The following is a 22,500-nucleotide window of genomic DNA, read 5'->3' on the forward strand; positions in this document are numbered from 1 at the left end:
ATTTTATTTTCTCATAAAGATCAGATGTTTAAATCTTTGTTGGAAATTATAAAATTGTTTTGCAAAATTATTTATAAAACAAATTTAAGAGATAAATGATGATATAATAGAAATAATGTCAGAATTGATCTATTTTGTCTGTATAGTTTTTTAATTTCAGTATTTTTTGGGAATTTTAATTTAATGTCATTGTCATTCAGAACTTGTGATGGAATATTTACATTTTTTTGTAATTAAACTTATGTAAACTAAATAAACTATTCAAAGAGAAGCGTGTTTATGTTGATTTACAGCAGTGTTACTTCCGGGTCGCTTGGGGGCGCTGCCTCAGATCATTACACTCAAAGCTGCGACATACTGGGTAACGGAAATAAACGGTTTTATCCTTCACAATAAAAGAATGGTCATTCACATTATAAGTGATCCGTAATTTTAATTTAACAGCTCAAACAGTCATTTATTTTATACATAATTTAACTGATAAAAATGATTAGTTTTAGGATATTTATTATTACAATGTCAGAATGTGGTGAGAACCGGGTTTTATTCTGAAGAGCATCCTCCGGAAGTCGGGTCCTGGTTCTCGGGCCCAGTCAAAACAAAGCGGCTCCGGTTCGTCGCCTCCGTTAAACCGTGAAAACTCCGGACGTTCCCCGGAGGAGAGACCCCGGCCGCCGCTGCTCTGTGCCCGCCGAGGCCGCCTGGTCCCTGGGGCTCCGCGGCGGATCTCCCGGGCTGCTGGGCTTCGTCCTCCGGGACGGATGGAGGCGGAAACCACCGAGACACCCGACGAATAAAGCACCGAGGATCCGGAGGGGCTCCGGTTCGGATCCCGGTCCCGGGGGCTCGCATGGCGGAGTAGCGACCCCCCGACCCGCTGGTTCCGAGCCGGGAGGACCGGGACGAGGACCGGGAGGAGCACCGGGACGAGGACCGGGACGAGGACCGGGAGGAGCACCGGGAGGAGCACCGGGAGGAGGAGCATGGCGCCGGGCGGCCTGGCGGCGGCCTGCCGCTCCCTGGCCCTCTCCACCGGGCTGCTGTCCCTGTGCTTCGTGCACCTGCTGTGCCTGGACTTCACCGGGGCCGAGCGGGAGGAGTGGTACACCGCCTTCGTGAACATCACCTACCGGGACCCGGCCACGGCCGAGCTCCGGTCCGACCGGACGGAGTGCGGCCGCTACGGGGAGCACTCCCCCAAGAGGGAGGCCCGGGGGGCGGTGCTGCTGCCCGCGGCCCCGGGAGACCGGCAGGCCTGCGACCCCAGCACCCGCTTCACCGGCCCCCGGTTCCCCGGGCCCGGCCCCCGGGTCCCCGGGGCCCTGCAGCCCGGGCAGCCCGCGGCCTGGATCGCGCTCATCGCCCGGGGGAACTGCACCTACCGGGACAAGATCCGGAACGCAGCGGCACACAACGCGTCCGCGGTGGTGATCTTCAATGTGGGCTCGGTTAACGTCAACGAGACCATCACCATGCCGCACCCAGGTGGGGCCCGGACCACGTGGTCTCACACACACACACCTGGTCCACACACACACACACACACACACACACACACACACCTGGACCCACACACACCTGGTCCACACACACACACACCTGGACCCACACACACCTGGTGCACACACACACACACACACCTGGACCCACACACACCTGGACCCACACACACCTGGTCCCACACACCTGGTCCACACACCTGGTCCACACACACACACACACCTGGTCCCACACACACCTGGACCCACACACACCTGGACCCACACACACCTGGACCCACACACACCTGGACCCACACACACCTGGTCCACACACACACACACCTGGACCCACACACACCTGGTGCACACACACACACACACACACCTGGACCCACACACACCTGGACCCACACACACCTGGTCCCACACACCTGGTCCACACACCTGGTCCACACACACACACACACCTGGTCCCACACACACACCTGGTCCCACACACACACACACACACACACACACACACACCTGTCCACACACACACACACACCTACCTGTCCACACACACCTGGACCCACACACACCTGGTCCACACACACCTGGACCCACACACACCTGGTCCCACACACACCTGGTCCCACACACAGCTGGTCCACACACACCTGGTCCCACACACACACACACACACACACACACCTGTCCACACACACACACACACACACACCTACCTGTCCACACACACCTGGACCCACAATCACCTGGACCCACACACACCTGGTCCCACACACACCTGGTCCCACACACACCTGGTCCCACACACACCTGGTCCCACACACACCTGGTCCACACACACCTGGACCCACACACACCTGGTCCACACACACCTGGACCCACACACACCTGGACCCACACACACCTGGTCCAGACCTGGTCCACACCCACCTGGACCCACACCCACCTGGTCCACCCCCTAGTGGTCAGGACGAACATCTGATGGATAACATGCTGGTCTGGTCTGGTTCCTCCTCAGGTACGGGTGATGTCGTCGCCATCATGATCCCGGAGCCTAAAGGTCGCGAGGTGGCGCTGCTGCTGGAGCACAACGTGACGGTTACCATGACGATCACCATCGGGACCAGGAACCTGCAGAAGTACGTCAGCCGGACGTCGGTGGTGTTCGTCTCCATCTCCTTCATCGTGCTGATGATCATCTCGCTCGCCTGGCTCGTCTTCTACTACATCCAGAGGTTCAGATACGCCAACGCCCGAGACAGGAACCAGGTACACACACGCACACACACACACAGACACACACACACACACACACACTCACAGTTGTCTCATCGCTCTCGTCTCCGCCTCTTTCTCCAGCGTCGTCTTGGCGATGCGGCGAAGAAGGCCATCAGTAAGCTGCAGGTCCGAACCATCAGGAAAGGCGACCAGGAGACGGAGCCCGACTTCGATAACTGTGCCGTGTGCATCGAGGGCTACCGGCCCGGGGACGTGGTGCGGGTGCTGCCCTGCAGGTGAGAGCGCCCGGGGGGGTGGGGGGGGAGCTGGGTTCCTTCTGATGGTATAAACTGACTCCGCCTCTTCTCTCTGCCGCAGACATCTGTTCCATAAGAGCTGCGTGGACCCGTGGCTGCTGGACCACCGCACGTGTCCCATGTGCAAGATGAACATCCTGAAGGCTCTGGGCATCGCGGTGAGTCGTGGTCGAGGGGCGGAGTCTGAGTCGTGGTCGAGGGGCGGAGACAACGACCACGGTGGTGACTTCCTGTGTCCTCTAACCGTCTCTCTCCTCCTGCAGCTCAACGCAGACTGTCTGGACGACCTCCCGCTGGACTACGACCTGGTGCTCGGCGGCGCTGGGGGGGGCGGAGGAGGCGGAGTCGGGGCCCTGGCTCTGGAGGCCGTTGTGTCGGCGGCGTCCAGTGACGGCTCGCTGAGCGAGGGGGGGTCCTCCGTGGTGCTGGACCCCGGTGTGAGGCGGGTCGGACTCCCACAGGACTACCAGGACCCCGACCCCCTGAGAGACAGCCCGGGGACGGCCACCACCGACACACACACAGGTAACACACACACACACACACACACACAGGTAACACACACACACAGGTAACACACAGACACACACACAGGTAACACACACACACACACACACAGGTAACACACACACACACACACACACACAGGTAACACACACACACAGGTAACACACAGACACACACACAGGTAACACACACACACACACACACAGGTAACACACAAGTAACACACACACACACACACACACACAGGTAACACACAGGTAACACACAAGTAACACACACAGGTAACACACACAAGTAGCACACACAGGTCACACACACACACACACACAGGTAACACACAAGTAACACACACACACAGGTAACACACACACACACAGGTAACACACACACACACACACACAGGTAACACACAAGTAACACACACACAGGTAACACACACACACACAGGTAACACACACACACACAGGTAACACACACACACACACACACAGGTAACACACAAGTAACACACACACACACAGGTAACACACACACAGGTAACACACAAGTAACACACACACAGGTAACACACACAAGTAACACACACACACAGGTAACACTCACACACACGCAGAGGTAACACGCACACACACACATAGGTCACACACACACACAGGTAACACACAGACACACACATAGGTCACACACAGACACACACACTCACCTGGTTCACTGTGGTTTCTCTGTAACTCCTCCCACTCAATGACTAATGAATTCACCAGATTGATGTAACGAGTCATGTGACCATGTCTGTGATCTAGGTCATGTGACATCACAGAAGTCCACACTCACAGTTTTCAAACTAAGACGTGTTGTTACCCCCCCCCCTCTTCTTACAGGTGAGCATCAGCCAATGGCGAGCAGCGCCTCAGTGGCGTCACTGGTCATCGCCGTGGAAACGGGTCTATCGGATGAGGAGGGGTCTCTGGAGCAGCCGGGGAACAAATCCTGAGCTCGACAGAACCAAACCAGAACCTGATAAAACCTCCGATCAGGTTCCGACTGTGGACCTCAGTCGACCGGACGGGACCTGACCCCGGTCCAGGATCTGGTTCTGGTCCAGGACCTGGTTCTGGTTTGGAAGCTTAACCAGGAAGCAGAACCACGGTTGCTCTGGACAAAACGTTGTTGAACTAAACTTGTTGGGATCCTTGTTGGACTCGCTCCTCACTAAAACCTGGGTTCAGAACCTGGACTTGGTTTGATTTGTTTTCTTCGTCTCCCCCTGGACTCTTGGAGAGTCGGACCTAGCGCTGGTGGAACTCCATGTGGACCTGGTCAGACTGGGACAGAACCCAGTCCGTGGATCTGTGGTCTCTCGGTTCCTGAGTCTCAGACAAACACAACTTCACCTTCAGGCAGTTTGTAGAAGAAGCAACGAGACGCATGAAACACTTTGTTCTGGAAGTGAAAGGTCTTAGACGTGTCATGTGACATCGATCCTCTTTGTTGATCTGATCCAGGACCGTCCGTAACCCGGGCGACACACTTCCATCCTCGGGCGTTTCCACTCACGCGTTAAGAACGTGTTGATCGTAGCTTCGTCTCCACCGAACATCCGGCTGAGACTTCGTATCGGGTCAAATATGAGAAAATCCTTATTTAACCGTTTTAACGAGTCTAGTTTTGTCTGATGACCGTTGTTGTCAAAGTCTACGTCCTCAACGACGATAAAAGTTATTTTGTTACTTTGTGCGCGTCTTCTACGAATAAGTGTATTTTCATTACCTTTAAACTTCTGCTCAAATTTAATCATTCGGCTTCGACGTGTCAGAAATCCACCGATCGTCCGATAACTGATCGTTTGTGTATTTGAATAAACGTCTGAAGTGTCGCGTTCGATCCCCGTCCACAGTGTTGCTTGGTCCTGTCTCCGTGTCCGTCCACCGTGCGTCCTCTGGACCCGTGTGTCCTCTGGACCGCACGGGTCCGGAGGACACACGGGTCCGTCACCGCGGCAGGACGCTGCCTTCTCACAAACAAGCTAGCCTCAACCCGACAATCAAGGAGGATCGTTAACGTGTCGCTCGCGGATCCACTCGCTGAACCTAACCCGTGTTTTCATGTTCGCTGGTATTCAACTCCCCTGAGGCTACACCGTCAAGTCTCCTGAGGCTACACCGTCAAGTCTACTGAGGCTACACCGTCAAATCTCCTGAGGCTACACCGTCAAGTCTCCTGAGGCTACACCGTCAAATCTCCTGAGGCTACACCGTCAAGTCTCCTGAGGCTACACCGTCAAGTCTCCTGAGGCTACACCTATAAGTCTCCTGAGGCTACACCGTCAAGTCTCCTGAGGCTACACCGTCAAGTCTCCTGAGGCTACACCGTCAAGTCTCCTGAGGTTACACCGTCAAATCTCCTGAGGCTACACCGTCAAGTCTCCTGAGGCTACACCGTCAAGTCTACTGAGGCTACACCGTCAAATCTCCTGAGGCTACACCGTCAAGTCTCCTGAGGCTACACCGTCAAATCTCCTGAGGCTACACCGTCAAGTCTCCTGAGGCTACACCGTCAAGTCTCCTGAGGCTACACCGTCAAATCTCCTGAGGCTACACCGTCAAGTCTCCTGAGGCTACACCGTCAAATCTCCTGAGGCTACATCGTCAAATCTCCTGAGGCTACACCGTCAAGTCGCCTGAGGTTACACCGGCTTCACCCGAACACGCTGTGAATTAGCGTTCCCTGGTTCCAGTAGAAACTCGATGTCGACAGCAGAACGCGTCGGAAACGACGGTTCGTCGGCTCAAAGCCAAACATGTAAATATAAAATGTATATTCCACAAGTTGACTCTGCCACACGGGGGCGCTGTGGGTTCTGCGTGGAGCTGCGGTTGTTCTCCAGACTCCCAGACTGAGAGAGATAAAGATTGTCGTCTATTTTGATACCAGACGTTTATTTTTGTATGAAGACTGATTCGCTCCCTGACGACTCTCAATGTGATTGAGAACGATCGGCACATTTCCGTGTTTATTTATGTAGCTGTACATTTACCCACAATGCAAAGGAACGTACGAATCTCTAAGTTTGTCCGTTAGCATCTGAGCGTCTCTGATGGAAACGGATCCTGGTGGTAAACTGGACAACAGCTGATTTAATGACCTTTTTGAAGTTGTTTCCACAAATTGAAATGAAAGAAAACGTGACAGAAAAAATAAGAATAATTACAACGGATGAACCAAGTTATTAAAAAGATTAATTTCAAAAGAAAGAAACCAAAAATAAGATTTACAGCAAGTCGTTGCTTTTACCATTTAACTGTGTGTTAATGTATCTGACACAAAATCAAATTGGTTTAATCGTTTAAATCTTCAGTTTTAGTTCCGACACTTAAACTAATCTAAATATTTCACGTGATGTTTCCAGTTCAACCACCGAGTTCGATTCTTCTCCGACCGTCAAACCGACTTTTCGAGGTTCTTCTTCTTTTCTTCACGCTTCCTGTTCGGTTTCACGACTTGTTGAACGGACTCCGGCTGGTTCCAGCTGCGGTGAAACGTTAGATCATTTCCTGTCAAAGAAGATGCTGGACTTGTTTTTCTTGGCCGAGTTTTAGTGTAAATTGTTTGAATTAAAATCCTTTTGTGTTGTAAACGTTATTTTCAATGAATTTAGTCGAGTATCATGTTGTTCACTTTATTTCATTTTCCGACTTCTTTACGTGACAATGAGCTGAAGTCGATTTCTTTAAATCTGTTGGAAACGACTGAAGCTGCAGAGACGTCCTGGTCCCGTTTGTGCTCGAAATCAAAGTCCACCTCCGCTCAGGTTCTCGCTTGTTCTCAGTTTTGGATTTGAGATTTTTATTCAACATTAGTTTCCTTTATTACCGTCTTCCCGTGTTCCGACAAAATCAGACTTCTTTTTAATAAAACATGTTTTTGAAATAATATATATATTTCAAATGAAGATATTGATAACAAGACATTGATATTTTGAGATCAGTCCTTAAAGTCGCGTATCACATCATCATATCACATCATATGGTTGACGGTCTGAAATAAAAAACGTCAAATATAGAACAATCTAACATTAAATTACGATGAACAATAATTACACAGGGTCAGTGTGAAGGATTCAGGAGCATCGTTCTGTTTCCATGGTAACCCAGTATCAACGAACCGAACACCACGCTATGTTACTCGCACGCCACCGGAGGTTTTACTTCACGCTTGGAGGTGAAGTGTGAGCAGTATTTGGGTTAGTCGCAATCTGCAACACCACCACTAGATGTCACTGAATCCTGCACACAGCATGTAATTAAAATGATGACTGGTTTCTGTTAGTTTTCATTTCAGAATCATAATTATCCCGATGACACGATGTAAACGATTGAGTGTCATTGAAGAACACTATTATATTATGCGACAGAAATCTGTAATCAAACACAGGAATATTTGCAGTAATAAGAACAGATCTGATAGTTGTGATCTAGAGATCTCGTAATAATTTGTCCTAATTGCAATACATTAGTTCATAGTTAATGTGAGTGTGAGATACAGATCTTATAATCAGATATAAACGGTTTTATTTTCTAAAGTCAACTTTTTATTAGTTACATTTTTTAACAATGTGAAACTGCCGAAGTGTTTTAAAGGCGGGACCTCGCGTCGCTGTCAGTCATGACGTCTGACTCCTCCCTGCTCCTTATCTCTGCTTGCCGATTGGCTGCTTCCCCTGAATGCTGTGTTTTGATTGGTTGCTCGGCCTCTTCAGTTGATGCACTTTAATCCTGTTTCTCTGGAAGGTTTCTAAAGTCTTGTCTCTCTTCTACTCCTCCCTTCCTTCTCTTTTCATTCTTCTCCTCTTCGCTGCTTTGGTTTCACACGTGATGTTTATTTTTTTCTTGTGTTGTATTTTTGTAACTTGTAATAACCCCCCCCCCACACACACACACACACTATATTTTTCATCTGACGACAGAAGCATTATCAGTTTTAATATTTTAGTTTAAATAAAGGGAAATCCGACGCTCGGATCCTTCCAGGGAGACGGCGAAAGGTTGAGAGGCGATCAGCGGCATCTGTCGCCATGGTAACCCCTGGGTTAACTCGACAACAGGGTGTGACGTGTGTGTTTCTACGATATACATTGTTTTCAAAATGTCTGTTTGTGCGATTGTCCTGTGCACGCAAACTAAAACTACACACACCTACGTACACGCGTGTAAATACGCCATGTTGTTTCTGTGTTTCAGTTGATGCACGTGTTCTGATTCAGTACAGAATTTAAATAAAGTTTTATTGCAAGTTTTTGTTCTTTCATTCCAGTCTGGTGTTTTGTTTCATCATTGAAAATAAAAACAGTAAATCCTCAAGTTATTCTTAGAAACTACTACAAACTACTACATTTTAAATCAGCACCTTGTACTTTTCAACTGAGCAAATGAAAAACAACATTCAAAGACATAAATAATTTGTATGATTACTTATATGTGGAATTGACTTTGACTAGTGAATGACCAGAAACTGAACAGCTTATTAACTGAAAACTATTCATACATTAGATTCAGTTTGAGACTTTAGCAGAAACTGATTCCAGTTGAAGACGGAATAAAGAAATTCATGTTGCTCTTCAGTCGTCTCTGAATCGTTTCTTATTTCTGATCTGAAAGAAAACCTGACGTGTTAGAAAGTGTTCAGCATCAAAAACCAAATCTGAAAAGATTCGAGTTGGACTTTTGATCCTTTAAGTGGATTTTTAAAATCCCGTCTTACCTTCAGACCTCATCGTGTCCGAGCTGCGGAGACAAAGGTTTTCTGATCAAAGATTTGTTCAAAACTTTGAGGCTGTAAATTCTGTAATTTGTAGGAAGAATCAAAATGATGCAGCTGGAACAGGAAGTGATGTTTTACCTCCTGGTTTCTCTTCTGGCTTCAGCAAACTTGTGTCTCAACAGGAAAGCGGCCACGGCGTTCGCCACCTTCACACGACCACACAGTCAAGGTTAATACAGGAAACTCTGAAATCAATCTGCACCAATTTACACACACTCATAAATATCACTCCTATAGTAACGATAGATGTGCTTTGTGGATGTGGAAGCTTCACAAACAAACTCAGGATTTGTGAATAACAAAAATCATTTCAGTGCTGTTTTTTGTTCAGAGGAATTAATTCATGAAAAGTGTTTTAGTGATGAGACGACCAAGTTTTTAACCCGTAAGAAAAATCTAAATTATTTTATTAAATGATGACAGATGCTGAAATTTTAATATTGAAAAAACAAATCGATTCTTACTTTGTCTGGTTTGTCTTCTTGCACTGCGTGGCCACAGGGGGGCAGCACCTGCATCATGAATTGACCTGGAGACAAAGAGTGAGACAGGTGAGCGTCTGTCTCACTCTCTGGGCTGTCACTTCCAGAGTGTTGACTGACAGGAGCAGCTGCCTCTGGAGAGGAACCCCCGCCTCAAGGTGTGTGTAAGTGTGTGTCTGTGTGAGTGTATGTGTAAGTGTTTGTGTGTGTGTGTGAGTGTGTGTGTCCTTCACCTTTTCCTTCAGTGTCGTTGTAGAATGAGTGTGAACAGAATTTCAGCTTAAATCAGCATCACAGTTTTTTTCTACTCTTTCTTTCTCCAACACTACATTTCCCATCAGCCCCTCTGGCTGCCTGGTCTTTGTAGAGACGTCCTCAGAATCATGTAAAAGGTACACGATGATAAACATGGTGTCTAAGAAAGTGACCATGACCCAAGAACCCAGGTCCAGAACCTTTGAGTCTCAAGAACTAAGAACTCCACTTTGGGTTTTTTCTGCAGCATCTGAAGAACTGAACCAATCAGGTCAAATGTAAAGTCTGTAAACTTTTTACTGAAAGTAAGAATGTTGGTCTCACCCTGCATCTGGCCGATGGTCAGATCTCTGTCCAGTCGGTCGATTCCTGTGAGAGAAGCAGTTTGACACCTTTACTCACAAGTCATTATTATTCATTATTATTAATCTAAAGTACAGAGGTCTGAAAAGTCCGACCTGCCAGCAACAGGAGTTTGGGCAGGTTGCAGGTGAGGAAGAGGTTGGAGGTTCCTCTGAACCAGCCGTCCCAGTACTTCTCTGACTTGGACAGATCTATACGCCAGCGGTACTCACCCTGTCAGGAGCACAAGCAAATAAACAGCAGAGTCTGTTAATGATCTTCTTAATAATCCAGGAAGAAACGTCTGTTTGTTCTCGTGCTTCCGTCTCAGCTACAGGAAACTGAAATGAAGGAATGTGCTGGTGTCAGGTGAGGTCAGGTGAGGTCAGGTGAGGTCAGGTGAGGTCAGGTGAGGTCAGTGTTTCTGTGCAGTTCAGACCTGCTCCCCCCCGACGCCCCCCTCTGAAGCAGTGTGTTCTTTGTCATTCACGAAGCTTTGATCGGAGAACTCTTCGTTGCGCTGGACGAGCTCGTCAGTCACCGGGCCGGCCGGCTCCACGGGGTCAACCACCGCCACCGCCACCGCCACCGCCTCACATCTACCAGAGAGCGTGAGGAGGGATCATCAGAGGAAAGGGGGAGGGGTTTAAAGTCTCTCAGTCAAAGAGGGTTAGTCTTTGAATTCAAGCAGCAGAGACACAGGAAACAGGAAACAGGAAACAGGTAGAATGCTTATTTCTACTTTTACCTCTTGATCTGACCAACCATGGAGACTCGGGCAGACTCCAGGTTCTGGATCTGTCCGCTCTTCACGCTGAAAGCAGAGTCAGCAGAACTTTGGCCGTCACACAGATTTTCAAAAGACAAACAGATGTTTTCATTCCATTGTTGTAAAACGTGATTTCCAATGAGATCTGACATCAAGTCTGTAGAACTCGTTCTGAGTTCTTTCTCTGGAATCTTCTGGAGTCTTGAACCGACCAGCGGGACTTGACCTCTCACCTCCACTCGATAGCGTGCTCCATGGACTTGAAGGTCTTGGGTCTTTCTCTCAGGAACTTCTGGATGCCGTGGAGTGCTTCCATGGCACTGCCTGCAGGGGGAGCCCAAGAGTCAGTGACTACACTTATTAACATGTAAATATCCAAATGACAGAAATAAAAAGTCTCTTTACCTTCCACGACGTCTATGGCCACCAGACCCACAGTGCATGGTATCAGCATGTTGCTGGCTGCGTGCACCGCAATCGCCCCCCCAACGCCGTGACCAATCAGGACGATAGGGGGAGGAGTCTCGCTGTAGCAGGCTCGTATCACGTTGGCTACATCGCTAAGGGGGCGGAGCACAAAGTGATAACAACAACACAAGGAATGGTCGTAAAGCTGAGATTGATGGAAGATGAATATTTACCAGGACATGGTTTGTGTGGTGAAGTCGTCTGATTGGTTCACCAGAGACGCACCTGAACAAACACTCACAGTATGAAACTTTGTCAACAACCAGGAAACAGCTGAGATGTTAGAAACAGGAGAAACTCGACCTTGGACCAATGAAACCAGACGGACAAATTCATTTGATGTTCAAATGAAACATGTGAGATAATTCTCGAGTGGATCTATATTCAGTCAGATTCATGAACTGGTTAATGAAATGAAACCTAAAGAAGTCTTCAGTCAAACATTAGAACAGAACTTCTTTGTGTTTCCTCACCGTGACCTCTGAGGTCCATGGCCAGAACCCTGCAGGTCACTCTGCTGGCGATGGCCGTCTGCAACACACAAGCACACCAGGGTTAGGGTCAGGGTCAGGGTTAGGGTCAGGGTTAGGGTTAGGGTCAGGGTTAGGGTTAGGGTCAGGGTTCGGGTTAGGGTTGGGGTTTGGGTTTGGGTTTGGGTCAGGGTTCGGGTCAGGGTCCGGGTTTGGGTCAGGGTCAGGGTCAGGGTCAGGGTCAGGGTCAGGGTTCGGGTTCGGGTTCGGGTTTGGGTTTGGGTCAGGGTTGGGGTTGGGGTTAGGGTTAGGGTTGGGGTCAGGGTTAGGTTCAGGTTCAGGTTCAGGGTCAGGGTCAGGGTCAGGGTCAGGCTTCGGGTTCGGGTCAGGGTCGGGGTCAGGGTCAGGGTCAGGGTCAGGGTTAGATGCTCACGGTGAACACGGCCCAGGACAGGGCGGAGTGACCTCCTCCGTGCAGCAGGACCAGCAGGGGGCCGTCGCCTCCCGCTTTGTAAATCCTGAAGACGTCTCTGCTGTCGGCCGGCCCCACGCTCACGTCCTCCATCTGATCAAAATACTCACGCCACGACACCGGCGAGTAGTCCAGCTGACCGCCGAGCTCACTGGTCGACATGAAGACACACACACACACACACACACACACACACACACACACACACACACACACACACACACACACACACACACACACACACACACACACACACACACACACACACACCGTATACTACCCACTCAAGCTCGAGAGTCTTAGCAAGAATACATGGTTGTACTTTATACATTTTGCAAATATTTGTTATTGGTAAAGCTTCTTGAAAAACCATCAGCGACTCGTGAATTGGCAAAGTCGCGATAAAAGAAATACAATAGAAGATAAGACACAAATATCGTTAATCTTTCATAACGACAACATTACGCAGCTGCCCGAACAGCTAGCGTCCGCTGGGCTAGCTAGTTATCAAGTTGTTTGCAAATGATGTTTTATAATTTAAGCATCTTCTAATGAAGAATTATCTAATTTGTTCAATAGTATTTTAAAAATGGTTCTAAAGTTTGGCAGCTGTTGCAAACTGCATTTACGAGGTTTGGAATTTGTTAAATTTCCTTCTAGGAACCAAACAGTTCAAGTTAAATCCAGTTTAAATGCTTATTAATGTTCCTGATAACTCATCCTAGAAAAGATTCACAGTAAATGTGAGTTTTACATCAACATTCAGAATTAAAATCTTGTTTCCAGCTTTTGAATTTGAATGAATCCGGTTGAGAACGATGAATCTTTGTGGATGGTTGTGTGATCGGTTGTGAGAGTCGACTCACTGCTCGGGATCCGAGTTCTCCTCCGACATGTCCGGGTGGCAGCTGCTGGTCTTCAGTCCGACGTGTGTTTGTGTGTCTCAAGGAGTTTTGTGTGTCTGTATGTGTGTTTCTGTTAAAAGTGATGAAGATGATTAATACTCCTCTTCCTCTGCACTGAGTCCCAGGTCCGTCCAGCAGAGAACAGAGGAGGTGTGTGACTGCTGGTGTGAGAACAAACACACAATAACACAACACCAAGTCATCTGTTGTTGTCAGGTAGCGTCACTGCTGCAGCATCCGATTGGCTGCGACTGCTGAAGTGGGAGGAGCAGACGAGTAGACGGATGGATCTCTTCGAGCTTCAGCTCCTGACGTGTTGGAGATAAGATGAGGCTTTTTTTATCCTTGTTTACAATCGACACAGTAAGAATCAAAAAAGAAATACTATAAACAATAAAAGTAGAAATATTAAAAGAGTGAGAAGAAAAAGAGAATAAGAATAAAGCAGCAAAGAGAAGAGAAGAGGAGGAGGAGAGAAAGCATTGTGATGATGATGATGATGGTGATGAAGAGCAGCTCAGTCCCTCCTTCGTCTCCCTTCTTCTTTTATTTATTCATCGGTTCCTTTGCTGCTGAAGCAGTTGAAGGTTTTTCTTTCCGTCAGATGTCGAGATTTCAGCCGACGCCGGCGTCCGAGTTCTGTGAGTAGAAACCACAGATCATCTCTGGGACTTATATTCAATTACTGCACGTGTTCTCTCATCTGGTTTTTAAAGCTGTAGAATTAATAAAAGAGATATAATTATACAGATAATTCAGAGATGTAATGTTTTCTATTTTGAAATCACATTATATTCCTTTTGTGTCGAACAGCCGTCACTTTATTTCACCTTTCAAGTTGATTTGTGCATTAATTCAAATTATGTTTATATATGTTGTTATAATATAAAGTTTGTAGGGAACATGGAATCTTCCATCATTTCATTCAAAGAAGGAAACACTTCACTTCACGGTCACATGACGACACAAAGGAGCAAACTGGTTGAAATGTAATAAAGTACAATTATATATTCAGAGCTGTTTTCTGTCGTGAAGTATTTTAAATTCTCTTCTAATCTTTTGTATTAAACCCGTCATCACACATTCAGACGTTAGGGTTAGGGTCTTCAACCAAACCTGGTCTATCAGTCGCTCTGTTGTCGTGGTGATGGACGCACGTCTCGTGCTCCTGCTGCATCACGCTGTTCACTGTTTGTTTCTCCATCTGATCAGGTTGAACTTTGAGGATTCTTCAAACTAAATTCCACAAACATCATCATCACCGGAATGCAAACGTCAACAAATGTTCCTAAATCTCAGAAGGATTTTGTCCAATCGGAATGCCCGATTCCAGAGGAGGCGGGCTTTGAAGATGTCCTTGACAACACAGATCCCAACGCCAACTGGGGGACGGAACCTAACTTCACTCTCAACCTCAACCGGACTTCAGCCAGCAGCCCCCGGCCGGCCCTGGAGACCTCAGGGCCGCCTGGAGAGAATAAAGATGGAGCTAAACCTGGATTATCATCAAACCCAAAACATGACCCCACATCCAGCCCCAAGGCCCCGGGTCAGAAACCAGACCGGGTGGATCCCCTGGTGGCTTCTAGCCCCAGAAGGACTGAAGGAGTCCAAACACAGAGTCTAGAACCCACAAGCGTCTCAAGCTCGATGCCACAAAGAGAACTGACACCGGGAACCGCAACAAAGACTACAAACAAAATCACTGTGAGTCTAAAAATGCAAAGGAACCGTGGAGAAGATGTTAGAAAAGGAATCAGCACAGAGTCACTGAACCTGCTTCACCCCCCCGTGAGCCTGAAGGTCCACAATGAGGAAGAGGATCCATGTGGTATCAGTCCAGGACCGGCCGGTCGAACAGTAACAACCAAAACCCGAAACCCAGATCCACAAAGCACGACGAGCAGAACCACGTCGGGTCAACCAGCCGGCAGCGCCTCTGGAGCTTCCTCTTCTCAGGATGAAAGGATCGAGTCAACAAGCAGCAAGATCCTTCAAATAAGTTCTGTTAGTCCCAAACCAGCCAAGCAGGGAAAAGCCACCGGGACCAGAACCAGCAACACATCACGGTCCAAGGAGAAACTGGACATTGAAGACTCAAGTTCTGGGTCTGGGACCAAAACTAGTTTCAAATCTAGTTTCAAATCCAGTTCAAATTGTAAATCCGTGACGGTGACCTCGGGAAGTCTGGATTCTAAAGCTAGCACCAGTGCTAAATCCACAATGGGATCCAGAGATAGTTTGGATTCTAAAATTGGTTCTGCTTCAAAAATCAGTTTGGGATCGAGGGACAGTTTATACTCTAGAACTGGATCAGTTTCTAAAACCAGTCTGAACTCCAAGTCCAGGACGGGCTCCAGAGACAGCCTGGATTCCAAAACTGCTTCTGAAATCAAATCCAGTTCTGGATCTAAAGGACTTGTTGGTTCCAAATCGATCAAAAGGTCAAAGGACGACTCGTCTCCTGAAGCTCCGCCTCCTTCAGACTCCAGAGTCCGTTTCTCTAGAGTTGATCCTGTTTCCAGTTCTAAACCTGGTCTGAGGAGCTCCGGCTCAAAGATGGAGCTTTCCAGATCCGTATCCCCATCTCCCTCTCGATTGGTTCTGTCTGGATCCAGAGACGAGAACCTCAGAACCTCCCCCGGTCCAGAGGAGGAGCCTGTGGAACCGCTGGAGAGCAAGGTGACAGCTGTGGGGGGCCTGGGGGGGGCTGTTCGAAGGGCAGCGCCGGCGCCATCAGATCCCAGGAGCGTGTTGGCCCCCCCACCGAGTAGAGCCCGTCGCCAGGGAGACGCAAATGCCACCACCGCCGGCAGCAACATCCCGTCGTCAAGGGCAACAGCAGCAGAGGGGAGGAGGGGGGCGGAGACGAAGCAGGAGAGGGGGAGCCGGAAAGATCATCTGGGAGGTTCTTCCTCACACATCCATCCTCCTCCTCCTCCTCCTCCTCCTCCTCCTCCTCCTCCTCCTCCTCCTCCTCCCAGAAGCTCCTGGAGGGTCAGGGAGGCGTCGACCATGACCGACCCCGGGGAGGAGCGCCCCCTGCAGGCGGGGGGGCAGAGGGACGTGGGCGTACAGGTGGAGGTCGTCAAACGCTCGGCTTCCACAAGCCCAACCCTCCACAGGGGGGAGGCGGCCTCGTCCCTGATTGGCTCCCCCGGCTGTCCCTCAGAGTCGTCCTGCTGCTTCTCCTCCGCTCCACCCCCCCTCCTGCACGTCTGCAAGATCCACCTGGAGCTGCTCAGCCAATCAGGGCTCTCTCCTGCTGCGACCCCCCCGGCTGGTTCCCCCCCGGCCAGTTCCCCCCCGGCCTGTCCACGGCCCTGCAGCGTCCAGAAGAACCAAGACCGGGATGCTAGTGCTCAGAGATCATCGGAGGAAGAGGAGGAGAAGCTGGACGACAGAGGAGCAAGAGAGCAGGAGGAAGAGGAGGAGGAGGACAGGGATGAAGAGGGGGATGAGGACAGGGATGGAGAGGAGGAGGAGGACAGGGATGAAGAGGACAGAGAGGAGACGGTGCAGCCCCAGAAGGTGGTGTGGGACGAGCAGGGGAGGACCTGGGAGGTGTACGGAGCCGCGGTGGACCTGGAGTCCCTGGGAACCGCCATCCAGCTGCACCTGGAGTCCAAGATCCGGGAGCAGGAGAAACATCTCAGCTCTCTGAGGAAGTCCATCTGCTCCGACAGCAGCCTGAGAGGAGAGAAGAAGAAGGAGAAGAACAGGAGGAGGAAGGGAGGAGGGATTCTGGGATGTTGTGGGAGGAAACCTGCCGAGGCCGACTGAGTCCAGAGAGTTCAGACTCAATTAAATACACACGTTGGTGAAGGAGACATGGACCCAGGTGTCCCAGGTGTCCCAGGTGTCTCAGGTGTCTCATGTGTCCCATGTGTCCCAGGTGTCCCAGGTGTCCCAGGTGTCTCATGTGTCCCAGGTGTCCCAGGTGTCTCATGTGTCTCATGTGTCCCAGGTGTCTCATGTGTCTCATGTGTCTCATGTGTCCCAGGTGTCTCATGTGTCCCATGTGTCCCAGGTGTCCCAGGTGTCCCAGGTGTCCCAGGTGTCTCATGTGTCCCAGGTGTCCCAGGTGTCCCAGGTGTCCCAGGTGTCTCATGTGTCCCAGGTGTCCCAGGTGTCCCAGGTGTCCCAGGTGTCCCAGGTGTCCCAGGTGTCTCATGTGTCCCAGGTGTCCCAGGTGTCCCAGGTGTCTCATGTGTCCCAGGTGTCCCAGGTGTCTCATGTGTCCCAGGTGTCCCAGGTGTCCCAGGTGTCCCATGTGTCCCATGTGTCCCAGGTGTCTCATGTGTCCCATGTGTCCCAGGTGTCCCAGGTGTCCCATGTGTCCCATGTGTCCCAGGTGTCTCATGTGTCCCATGTGTCCCAGGTGTCCCAGGTGTCCCATGTGTCCCAGGTGTCCCAGGTGTCCCAGGTGTCTCATGTGTCCCAGGTGTCCCAGGTGTCCCAGGTGTCCCATGTGTCCCAGGTGTCCCAGGTGTCCCAGGTGTCCCATGTTTCCCATGTGTCCCAGGTGTCTCATGTGTCCCATGTGTCCCAGGTGTCCTCTGTCAGTTTGTTCTGCATGTTCCACTTTACTGACTCAAACACATGTTATGAGTTATGATTTTATATTTTACTCTTTTGTTTGTGTGTTAATCTGAAGCTCAAGCATTTCCTTGACCTGTGGATAAACTGAGTCCTGACTCCGGGACCTTGTCCTCCGAGGGACGTGTGGACCTCGAGGGCCGAACCCCCCCCCCGTCCGAGCATGAGCTCCTCGAGCCACTGCACCTAGCTTAGCTGCTATCGCTAACCGACCCAGTCCATATTCAAACAATGAGTCGTCGTACATGTTCCTAAGATTCTGTTTTGTCTGTGATGTTTCCACCAGATTCTCTCACTGAAAAGCAATGTACAGGTCATAAACCCCTCCCCCCTCCTCCATGTTAACAGATGGGACACGGACCAAACTAAACCAAGTAGATGTTAGATACGTATGTTTGTCTTCAATGAGCCGTTAAAGGAGTCGATCCCTGAGGACAGAACGACTTTCCTCTGACTTCGCTCTGATTGGTCCTCAGGTCTCGGGTGGAGATGTTGAGCTGAGAGGACAGAAGCTCTCGGCTTCTTTCTGCTGCTAAATATTTCATCTACTTCCCTTTTTACAAAATGCAGCACAAAGAAATCCACCAGTGCAAATATCTCAGAGCGCACGGAACCCTTTCCTTTCCTTTCCTTTCCTTTCCTCTCCTTTCATTTCCTTTCCTTTCCTTTCCTTTCCTTTCCTTTCCTTTCCTTTCCTTTCCTTTCCTTTCCTTTCCTTTCCTTTCCTTTCCTTTCCTTTCCTTTCCTTTCCTTTCCTTTCCTTTCCTTTCCTTTCCTTTCCTTTCATTTCTTCATTCCTACGCTTTTCTAATGTGACTCTTTGACTTTTACATTTGACTTCATGATATTAATTTGATGTGACATGTATTTCTCTGTGGATCATCACGAGGCTCCAGTGGGAACACGCGTGTCCCACTTACACCATCACACATATGAACTTTCAGTTTATCTCCCTCCCCTTCGCCTCTCTCTCTCCACCTTCCTCATCTCAAGCTCTCTCTCCATCTGTGACTCTTCTTCATCACCTCTTCTCCTCTTCCTCTAGTGGAGTTGTGTGTTGATGCAGATTTCCTCTCTGAATTATTCAGTTACATTAAAGTCACACTCATGTTAACAACAGTCTCTCAGCCATGTTTTATTCACACACACACACGCACACACACACACACGCACACATACACACTAACACACATACACAAACACACACATACACACACACACACACACACACACACACACACACACACACGCATCCACGGTGTTGTAGTGATCGGAACAGGTTCATCACACAGACATCATGACAATTGTACTTGTTATAGGTTTGTGAACTGTTACAATGATTTTAAAATTGTTAAAGTAAAAACTTTTAAAACCTGTAATTGTTATTTTTGTTATTTTTTAATTTACTTTATTAGCAGTGAAAATGTAGGATGTTACTCCTGCTTGATTGACAGCTGATGTCAGGATGTAAATATAGAAAGGAATGAGATTTGTGGAATTCCCTCATGTGACCACAAGGTGGTGCTGGAGGTACGACAACACAACACACACACACACAAACACACACGACACGTTCACAACTTGATACAGAAAACCTTGTGACCGACGGTGCGTGATCCAGGTTTTACTCACAAAGTGTGGACAACAACAGGTCAGGTTACTGTGTGTGTGTGTGTGTGTGTGTGTGTGTGTGTGTGTGTGTGTGTGTGTGTGTGTGTACTTGAAGGTTGAACAAACTGGGCCACGTGTGTGTTTGTTATTCAGACGCTGAATCAATCGTCTCCCTGAGAAAATGAAAAATGTTAAATCACATAAACGATGAATTGTCGAAAAATGTCACTAAACCAAAAATATAAAAGATCAAACACAAGCAGATTTTTTCATGATTGCTGTTACTAAAAGTCACCAGCAGGGGGCGATGAAGTTACTGATATCAAACAGTCGTTGGTTGCTTTCCACAGGCGTCTCCTCCTCGTGCTGTGGGGGGCGTGGTCCTGACTCAGTGACGTAACTCTGAGCCTGTAAAAAGCATCGTAAACATACATGTTGTAAACTTTCAACACGTGTGGAAGTCACGGCTCCTGACTCCGCCTTCATTTGAACATGAATTATTGAGCCTTTAGATCTTCACATGTTTTATTTCTGATCAATATTCACTTTGCCACAGTGAACTGAGAGAGAAGCATCTTAGTTTGTACAGTTACTAAAAACATTTCTGACTTCATAAGTTTTTATTCCTCTGGATTTATCAGACATTTGTTCTCACTGATTATTTCACGGATGATATTTAACATATTTAACAGAATCATCTTCATCAACATGATGAAATGTTTTCTGAAACATTTCCCTCTGGAGCTGATTCTTTACACTCACTCACATTATTATTCTTTTGAAACAGATTCAATCTTTATTTAGTGCAACAGAGGAAATAAAGTGAACAATTCACATCTCCATTAAAACACCGAACCCATTTTCAAATATTGTATTTCACTGAAAAACATTTCATAACTTTATAACGGAAACTGGTTTATGAGATTTAACTTGTAAAGATTGTGAAACTGAGTTCATCAGATCGTCAACGTTACATCACAGAGATTTTACTTTTTAAATGTTGCTGATAATAATCTGGAAGCAGGACTTTACACTGAGGAGCTGCAGTGTGTGTCTGTATGGATGTGTGTGTGTGTGTGTGTGTGTGTGTGTGTGTGTGTGTGTGCCCTCCCCCCCACTTCTCTTATCATGACTTCGGTCATAAACTGAACCTAAACCTCCCTCTGAGCAAACTGCTGAGTCACACTCGCCCGTCAGCTGCTGGACCTTCAGGAGCTTCTGCACCAGCTTCGTCCGCAACTTTCTGATCCTGAACTTTTCAGGTTTGATTCATTTTTGAGATCAGAGAATTAATTTGACTGAAGTTTAAGTTGAAGCTGCTTCTTGAAGATTTAACTTGATGAGACACATTATACAGAAGGTCACAGGCGTTTATATACTTTTATATAATCACTATTTATGTTGAAATATTTGTACTTTAACAGTTTGAATTGAAACACGAGCTCGTCAGATGTTAATCGACTGTGTGTAGTTGTAGTGTTTTGTTGTTTAGTTCAGATTCACTCGGATTTAAAGTGAATTCCTTAAAAAAAAAAGAACAAAATCTGCTTCTTTTCAGTTTATTTTGAGAATTCAACATAAAATGTATTGAGAATGAATCCAATGTGAAGTGTCTCTGCAGTGAGTGGTCTTCGGGTGGACGGAGGTGGACCATGTCCCACATCCAGATGGAGACCAGGTCCAACGGAGCCTCCAAACAGCACGGAGCCACCGTCAGCTTCCACCAGATCCACTACAAGGTGTCGCAGGGAGGATGCTTCTGCAGGAAGAAAGTCCCGGATAAAGAGATCCTCATCGACCTGAAGTGAGTGAGACCGTATCAAACCTGCATCATGTTACTGAGGAATATTTAGTTTAAAGTATGAATATCGGTAAACCAGAGCTAAAAGAGCCATTTTATTATCCTTCCATATAAAACCGTAAAGACATCTGACATCGCAGCAAAGCAGCTGTTCACAGATTCCTCTCCAGTTATATACACAATATGAAACACTTTATACACACACACACACACACACACACACACACACACACACACACACACACACACATAAACAACAACAAATTAAAGCTTAAATTCAAGAAGTCATTACAGTTTCTTGCTCTCTTTGATCTCTCAGCTCACGACTCATCTCGCTGCTGCTTCAGGATGAAAACTCTTTATATAATATTCTCTGTAAGATTCAAACACGTTTCGAACTCGTTCCCTGAACCCGAGACGCTCTGGAAGTGGACGCTCACTGTTTTGTTTATTTCAATGTAAGAAATGAGCTCAGATTTACTTCAACAACACAAACAGACATTATTTAAAGGTCGTTTGAAGGTCACGCCTCCTCCTCAACACAAAGACATCAAAACCTTCTCAGCCTCCAGGTGACACAACGTTTGAAGAAGTGAGGCCACAGCGTCTTCATTGTGTAGCTTGTTTGTCTACGTGTCCCCAGGAGCACACACACACACACACACACACACACACACACACACACACTACACAACAATGACTCTGGGCTTGAAGCAACAAACAGCAGCAGGAAGCTGAACTGGACCTTTGAAACTGACTCAGTGAGAAAAGGAACCTTGTTAAATTCTCAGCTTCTCTTCAGCACTGGAGGTGTTAGCATGGTGTTAGCATGGTGTTAGCATGGTGTTAGCATGCTAAGCTAGCCTCGCGGTTCTTCAGAGTCCAGAGAAAGTTCGTACGACTACAGGAGCAGAACAGAATGATGGCTCGCTCCTGTTTCCAGATCTGAGCCACAGCATCATCGTGCTGTTTGGAGC

The 22,500-nt window shown here is 48.2% G+C and overlaps 3 protein-coding genes across 4 annotated transcripts in view; 2 read left to right on the plus strand and 1 right to left on the minus strand.

Annotated features, from left to right (window-relative positions):
* The first annotated feature begins 590 nt into the window (after positions 1-590).
* On the plus strand, positions 591-4,749 carry LOC132995792 (RING finger protein 150-like). Its single transcript, XM_061065988.1, has 6 exons — positions 591-1,485; positions 2,509-2,759; positions 2,850-3,004; positions 3,087-3,183; positions 3,289-3,550; positions 4,411-4,749. Exons 1-6 carry the CDS (start codon positions 984-986, stop codon positions 4,521-4,523), a joined length of 1,380 nt encoding a protein of 459 aa, XP_060921971.1. The 5' UTR covers positions 591-983; the 3' UTR covers positions 4,524-4,749.
* Positions 4,750-8,814: 4,065 nt separating this feature from the next.
* On the minus strand, positions 8,815-13,502 carry LOC132995793 (protein phosphatase methylesterase 1-like). The gene is made up of 14 exons (XM_061065989.1): positions 13,474-13,502; positions 12,569-12,767; positions 12,139-12,196; positions 11,839-11,890; positions 11,603-11,757; positions 11,431-11,521; positions 11,177-11,242; positions 10,868-11,027; positions 10,545-10,662; positions 10,411-10,455; positions 9,814-9,878; positions 9,428-9,495; positions 9,290-9,312; positions 8,815-9,179 (listed from the first exon to the last, which is right to left on the minus strand). Exons 1-14 carry the CDS (start codon positions 13,500-13,502, stop codon positions 9,169-9,171), a joined length of 1,140 nt encoding a protein of 379 aa, XP_060921972.1. The 3' UTR covers positions 8,815-9,168.
* Positions 13,503-20,907: 7,405 nt separating this feature from the next.
* The window catches only part of LOC133028746 (broad substrate specificity ATP-binding cassette transporter ABCG2-like), a 13,157-nt gene continuing 11,564 nt past the window's right edge, over positions 20,908-22,500 (plus strand). Inside the window, exons 1-2 of one of the 2 annotated variants that reach the window (XM_061095766.1) lie at positions 20,908-20,984; positions 21,333-21,526. In XM_061095766.1, the coding sequence (XP_060951749.1) occupies positions 21,375-21,526 (152 nt within the window). In that variant the 5' untranslated portion in view covers positions 20,908-20,984; positions 21,333-21,374. The remainder of the gene's footprint in view (positions 20,985-21,332; positions 21,527-22,500) is intronic. The other variant, XM_061095765.1, reaches the window with a different exon arrangement.

The sequence above is a fragment of the Limanda limanda genome, chromosome 22, assembly GCF_963576545.1.
Source record: "Limanda limanda chromosome 22, fLimLim1.1, whole genome shotgun sequence".
In the NCBI taxonomy this organism is placed as follows: Eukaryota; Metazoa; Chordata; class Actinopteri; order Pleuronectiformes; family Pleuronectidae; genus Limanda; species Limanda limanda.